This window comes from Sphaeroforma arctica, assembly GCF_001186125.1.
Source record: "Sphaeroforma arctica JP610 unplaced genomic scaffold supercont1.81, whole genome shotgun sequence".
NCBI lineage: Eukaryota > Ichthyosporea > Ichthyophonida > Sphaeroforma > Sphaeroforma arctica.
In genome coordinates this window covers 76776-84610 of record NW_014040477.1, presented here as the reverse complement: position 1 = coordinate 84610, position 7835 = coordinate 76776, and the positions used below count along the sequence as shown (strand labels likewise).

The 7835-nt window shown below is 44.4% G+C and overlaps 1 protein-coding gene across 1 annotated transcript; it reads right to left on the bottom strand.

Annotated features, from left to right (window-relative positions):
* Positions 1-3580: 3580 nt before the first annotated feature.
* SARC_01915 (hypothetical protein) lies at positions 3581-4391 on the bottom strand (the record flags this gene model as incomplete). The annotated part of the gene is made up of 2 exons (XM_014304350.1): positions 3581-3925; positions 4131-4391. The coding sequence occupies 2 exons, from the start codon at positions 4389-4391 to the stop codon at positions 3581-3583; spliced, it is 606 nt and encodes a 201-aa protein (XP_014159825.1).
* Between the last annotated feature and the right edge of the window lie 3444 nt (positions 4392-7835).

Below are 7835 nucleotides of genomic sequence, written 5' to 3'. Positions count from 1 at the left end.
CCATTGGTCATTGGGTAAGGAGTCGTTGGGGACGAACGTCTCAATTGGGGCTTCGGCCTGGCCCGACATTTTTCGCGGATGTGGGACTGTGGGACTGTGGGATCCCCAGACTCCCTACTGGATATTAAATAATATTTTTTTTTGATTGAAAATCCAAATTTCAAGTCAACGTTTTGGTGGGGTCTGTGGGGTTTTTTTTGAAAGTGGTATTCAGTTCTACACTGGTGACCTACTGGTCACCGAGATTTACGTTTCGGAGGCGAAAATTTGAATCAAAGGTCCGTCGTGAAAAATAAATATGGGGAAGTGAAAAATATATCATAGCCTCCTAAATTGAACATTTTTTTAATAGTGATTTCAGATACCACGTTGCGACATAGCTACGATACGCTATAACAGCGCTACAACATCTATTGTGGCTGGAATGAATATTTGCGAAGCGCTACATGTGCCTATGTATGTGTGCGTTATCAGCGTGTGTGAACGTGTGCGTGTATTTTGCTATGTATGTGTGCGTTATCCGCGCATATGTACGTGTGCATAATCCGCGTGTATGTACGTGTGCGTGTATTGTGCTATGTATGTGAGAGTTATCCGCGTGTATGTACGTGTGCATTATCTGCGTGTATGTACGTGTGCGTGTATTATGCTATGTATGTGGGCGTTATCAGCGTGTATGCACGTGTGCATTATCTGCGTGTATGTACGTGTACGTGTATTTTGCTATAATGTGTGCGTGTACTTGTATGCAGTGCGTTATCCGCGTGCAAGTACGTATGCATGTATTTTTCTATGTATGTGTGCGTGTGCTTGTTTGTATGCAGTGCGTTTTCCGCGTGTATGTACGTATGCGTGTACTCTGCTATGTACCACAGTGTGCGTGTGCTTGTATGCATGTTTGTGTACACTGTATGCGTGTATTTCTTTTGATTCGGTACATCGCATGTGCGTGTGCTTGTTTGCATACACTGTATGCGTCAACGATTTATACTAGTACAGTGGTGTGTAACAATGATCAACCTGTGTATCTCAAAGTCTGTTTTTAAAATCAGTAGGTGAATGATAATTTCTTGTATTTATATTTGTGTACTGTGGCATAGCCTTCTGAAAATTAGACTGAGATAGTACGGTTTTATGCGCCAATTTACACCAATAGATTTCGATTTCCTAAGCGATCATTATATTGGCTATCAAATATGGTTCATTTTCAATCTTCCTGCAGGTCCAGTATACAAATTCAAATCAAACCGAAGAAACTGAAGAAGATAAAATACACACACCCTTCACAGCATATATGCCCTGCGGGGAAAATATTTAATACATATACAATTCGAGACAAAATTTGGGATACATACATACAGTCGTGAGTCATGACCCTCTCTACTAGTAGAGAGAAGTGTGAAATATAAATATGGGAGAACGGACGAGTCTGTCAAGTCCGTAGGACAGGCCGGCTGACTCTTTTGCCCGGCACAAGAGGGTATATACCAATTCCGCTTGAGGTTTTATTGGCCGATTTTCTAGAATATCCAAAAAATATATTAACCAACCAGAATCGATTGATTTAAAAATTAAGATGATTTAGTTGCCCATTTTTTTTTGGTGGCGCCAAAACAAGATGTCAACACACGCTGGAAACATCGCTATTCATCATGACCCTCTATAGAAGACAAGATGGTCATGTATTCATACTAAAAACACACATATAGCCTCATATATGTGATTATGTTGTATGTACGTCGTTCCGTTCTTCTTGTGATGTAGCAATGGTTATCTGTGTTGTTGATGCTTATAATACAGTCGGGCCAGAGATAAGAATCGCACGTAGACGTATAAGTTTCCGGCTCCCGATAATATCGAAGGCAGCTCTTTGTTCGACCAGTGGGTGAAGGCGTATCCCGTGCTTTGGCCAAAAGACTATTTCAAGACACTCTCAGCTAAAGGTTATAGTAATCACTTCAAAGATGAAGACTTCCATCCTTTGACAGCAGCGGACTTCATTATGCATGCTAACCGAAAGCGAGGAATAAATCCTTTGCCGAAGCGAAAGTTAAAAGGCGAGGGCCATCACAGTTATTTCCAATGTCGACGCATGTTTGTAGTTTAGCCGTAGACCACGAGCGCAAGGCCAGGACAACTGCTTATTTGAAAAGACAGTACAAAATGAAGCACGATATGCTAAAGGCCGAAGAGCAGGAGAATGAACACGAGAAGCAGGCTGATCTAATAGAAGATGTACAAGAATTCCGAGCTCTGATCAAAAGCGAATGCACTGACTGGCAAGTAGAGTAAAAGAATAAGGACCTTTATTTTTTATAAGATTGTATAAATAGCTGTGTCTGGCACTTCCGTGCCATTTTTTGTGTTCATCAAATAGGATCTCCTTGTGAGTGTTTACTTGCCAAGATCTGTTGGCTCCTTGTCGGGCAATACTGAATCTCCACTCTATGCAACCACGATCGTGTATGAAAGAAATAATACCTATCCCAGGTGGGTACGCAAAAGATCAGATTTCGTATTCCTAATTAAAAAACGTACGTATAAGTTACAATACGTTCACAAACAAACCATTGCAGTTGGATTTGAAACATATTGATATTCAAATTGAAGACTACGCATCTTTACTTCACAACAAATCAAAAGATTACGATAATGTTAACGAAGGTAGTGTGCACGCAGGGTCTGTGCAATACTGATTAATAAGTGCTCAAGTTAGTCAAGACTGCATACCCAAATTGTTGTTCTTTGCTGAGCAAACACGCATCGCAAATTCAGAGTCGCGAGGTTGCCGCTACCAAGGTAAAACTATGATGTTCGGACAACAGCTGCACAGTTGTACATCTGGAGCACATAATTTTTTTTAAGCAGGACAGCAAACACCTATCATTGCCGCCGGGCGACCAATACACAGCGACTACATTGCCCGTGGACTCAATATGCAGACTAGAATTGAATAGTGCACATACAGATATCTTTCAGAGACTGATGAAGCTATGATTATTGAATAATAATGCAGTCAGCAAAATATTCAAGCGCAAATTCGGTGAATAACGGGCACAATTGATAGACTCTCTCCGATATATATATGTAGATGATATCGAAAGCAGAAGTATACTGCTATACAAGAACGGACAGATAATTGTATTTGCACACAACAAACTTACGGAGCCGGCTATTCATATAAGCTGTGTTACTATGCCAGGAATAACCAATGATCAACACAACACACTGTTGCCTATTCTCACAACTTCCTCAGATGGTAAATACTACGTCGATATTGTAGAGCCTTCGATGATTGTACCTTACCCAAGCGTGAAGTCCGGAAAGCTTTGTCCGCCAAATACAGGTAGCTATTCTTACCCGGTGATGTGACAAATAGCTATGCCTTAACTGCGGATGCCTGAGTGATGACTAAGTGGTTTGCCCCCGTGCCAATAAGGGTGTGCATGTCATGGCCGTTCACTTGTAAAGTAACATAAACACGGTTGTCAGCAGAAAACAATTTATCGTTTACTGCAAATATTCTTGTTGTCGTACGACCAAATGGCATGCACATGTTCAGGTCAGGCACCCCAACCTTTTACTCCGAATCTGTTCCAGCTTCCCAACTATCAGGTACTGGCTCGTCTTCCATCAACTCATCGTCTTTCTGTACATACGGCTCGTCGACCAAGTCATGAATATACATCAGTGGTTGATCTACGTTGCACAGGGGCTCCACTAGGCTTTGTGTGTCTACCCGTGTTGGTCTGGACTGTCGGTAGCTGTTGTTTAGGACAGGGGTACGCATGTCCTGGTCCCGGCGGAAGATTCTGCTCGCATGACCGACAACAAATATGAGGATTTGATGCTGGTGGCGCATGCGGGTTAGCTCGTGCATTAGCGCCAACGCGCAAATCGAGCGTGAACACAAATTCCCCTGGATCTGTTGTGTTCGCAAGAAATTTACCCGACAATATTCTTCTGCCTTGTCAATGTTCACACGAAATACGTCACGCATCTTCTCAGATGAGTAGTCTCGCCAATGTGGGTATATACGAAGAGTATCACGGTAGTATGATCCCCCCACGGCTTAATGTATAGGATTGAGCACACCATGGTTGCTATATAAACGTACAAGATTCTCATACTGTGTATCGCATCTCCACAAATTCTTCTTTGTGATCAAAATCACGAATTTGCTTGTCAAGCGGTACCGTTGGTCTCAGTTTGTACGCTAGCACCTGTCTGTATGCATTATCCTCTAAGTTCTGTTCTTGTGTGCGTACAATAAGGGCGGTGTCGTCCTCATACGACATAAACTGCAATTTTTGCTCGTTCTCCACAAAAAAGTCTAATAGCGCCTTAAGTGGCCCTTCTTTCTGGAGCGCCCTATGTAGGATCATCTGCATATGAACTGTGTCTAACTTGTGACATTTCGCATTCTTATGCCAGTCTAAGATAAAACGCATTCAACTGCATCTTCTGCGGGTGATCTAGAAATCGCCGCCCTATGGACAAGGTGGCCATTCTTTTGGCATCCGTTTGTCTAGCGCTATTGAGTATGTCTTAAGAGTCTCATTAGATGTACGAATTAGACTCTACAACACACGTGTATCTTCTATACCCCACTCAGCTTCCGCTTGCATCATACGTTGGGTAAGCTGGAACACCTACATCTTCATCTCATTGGATGTACGAATTAGACTCTACAACACACGTATGCCTTCTATACGCCCCTCACCTTCCGCTAGCATCATACGTTGAGTAAGCTCGAACACCTTTATCTTCATCTCTGCCGCGGTAGACTCAGTAATGCACGATTTTTTGGGTGCTGATATCTTGCATCAGTTTACATCCCGTGGGTCCTCTAAGTAACGATCGTGATTAACAGGAAAATGTTTACGATAAGCAGGCGTATCAATAGGTGCATTTGCAGTATCCTGACAATTATCCTTCTTCTCTACTGGTGATCGTTAACGACGATGACGTTGAAGCTTATCACTTTGATTAATCAGTTGTCGTAGAGATTTCATCACTCTGCGAAATGCAGTGAAGGAACATTTTGCCGACGATGACAGATTTTGGGGAGTGTTCATTGCCAAGTGCAAGTTTCTCCAGGAGATTTCATCACAGCTGACGATTTCTGACCACGACCCGAGCCATAAAAGTCGGCCGGTATCTGATCAGGTGTCGGAATTTCTTTTGCCCGTTCTGAGCGTGTTGCAACATCCGCTCCCTACGAGTATCGGGCACATTATCGCAAGGTGCCACTTGAGGTATCGGCTATATGCGGCCAATTCTTCGTTTCACAGTGCTAAGTTGCTTCATAACGTCCGCCATTCTATTAGGTAACCGGGCAGTTGATATCGTATGAACATTTGCGAAGTTGGCGAAGTTATCCACGAAAGAGATGAATAGTTTTCGTGGCCTCCTACACATGCGTCATCGTTCCCTTATCCAACGTAGAAATCGAGTGCTGGGCCTCCGAAACCAAACGGGCCAGCGTCACGTGGATTGCTGCCTTTTCTTCATTCTCAGGTGTGGGGTCCCTAGTAAATGCTATCTCCGCCTTAGCACAGATTAAAGGCAATCGACGCAGAACTTCGATGTAAAGGTGCTATGAGTCATAGTAAGACAGATAGTTATTTGATAACGTAGCTACATATTTTAGTTTTATTTTATCTAAAAATTAAATAAATAAAACAATATCTATTTTTATTATTGTATTTACCGTGAAGTGTGAGTCTTAGACTCCTAGTACTTTTAAAACAGAAGTTTAACGTATACTATTCCGTTCACACATTCCAGTTACTATGAGGAATATGAGGAATACCATTTACACAAACAGTGTACACCGAGCGACCGTTTTGATAGCCGGTCACACGCTTGCTTGCCTCTACCAACCCCGAACAATGAAGGGCCCATCTCCAAGGAGCCTCTGACTGACGACCAATGTAAATCAACCATGCACCAAATGCTCACTAGCTTTGCCAATGTAAACAACCTTGAATCCGAACTCCGTGACCTTAAATCCCAAACCCGTGCACCTAAAAATGAAGGTACACCCAACTCCTTCCGATTAAGCTCCACAAGTCCGCCTGCCCCGCTAGCAGTGAGCCTCCCAGCTACCGCTCAAAAGTGGACAACCCCGTAAAACCGAGCCACCAAAAACGCCCGACCCCACCAGCTTCTCAGCCCCTACTGCAGCCTCCAGTACCTGCACACCTTTTGACGAAAGTGATGTGTCGCCCGATGCCGGACGAGACTCTTCACGAAATGAACGACATAACACCGAAATGGCTCTTCTTCCGGGCAATTTTCTCTAACGGCAAGCCCTCATCCCAATTAGTATTTGAAAAATACTGGCACGTCCAACCACTCCTCAATCGCCACCACTTTCACTGGCATCTTCCGTCTAAACCGGTCTCTTAACCAAATCGCCGCGGAGCTCCACCAGTTTCGTCCGCCTTTGTGTTCCTAGTGAAGCTGTCGCCCAGGTGAAACGGCATGCGACACTTACGTGGAAATGCCGATTTGATAAAACCATCGACCCCCGCTCCCAACAGCATCCCGACGCTACGAAAGCGGCTTTAATCCACTGTCCCCACACCAAGCGGGAGGCCCGCTGCACACATGAACGAGCGTCAATTGCCCGTAGCATGGATGCACTACTGACACCCCTTGTCAACTCCACTAACGCAGACATCCTCCGATCATCACGGACCGTTGTCAGAAGGTTTACCAAGCAAAACATGATGCAAATCTCTTCTCACCTAACCAGCGAATACCGGCAAACGCTAAAGAACCAGCGCGTGCGCAGCCCGGACGACTTTACGTACCAACGGTCTTCCCGACACAATCATCCGACACGATGATTCTAAACGCAGCCTCAACCTTCCACGACAGACTCTTCGACGACAAGGAACGATATAGAAATGATTGAAATCAACAAGGAAGAAAGCCCAGTAGTGTTGACCGATGATGAACAATGTTAGGACCAGTGAGGATGTCGCTTTTCAACCCAAAAGAACTCAACATGGACAACGCAGCACTTACAGATAAATGTTTGAACGTTGTATTAATTTTGAGTCAGGTTGATGTTATGTGTGTGGTCGAAACTTGGCATAACACCATATTTCTTAAATCTACATCACACTACACGGCATAATATCTTACACTCTTCACACTGTGGTATTGGTCTCACCGTACCCGGTGTTCTTTGTGTGCTTTGGCGTTCATATGGCCGTGTTCTACCTCTCACTCGAATCACCTATCGAATAAGACGTCAGGCGATACATGAATTCCCCCGATATTGGCAATTTCTAACCAGATGCTTGTTTGGAGGGACTTCAACTTCAAAGCCCCGAAGTATGGCCATGCATATACAAATCCTGGACTACGTATGAACACGATCGAGACTATCCTGCGTAGTACGTGGCACTTGGACTACCTCAATACTGGCGGCTCAACTAGTACAGAATATGGGTACCACCGGCCTACCACTCCCGCCTCCCTCCAGACCTATAAGCTGACAGACTACGGTATATGTGGTGGCCACACTTTTGGACTCGATCTCCAGATACTTCCAACGGAACAAATCCATCGGCCCCAACACATGTCAACAATGTCGCCTCCTCCGGACCAATGCTTCCCCTCGCATGGATATAACCGATATCACTATCGACTGTACCACTTACGCAACCAATCCCGAGCGATACTATTCCAAGCCGAAATTCGGGCGCATTAGAACCTACTACGGTCGTATCTCACTTTGTACGGACCAGCGGAAGGCCCGGCTGCCAAACCACTATTTCCGCCCACGCCTCACCGCCCAAAGTAATGCTCAAATGTTC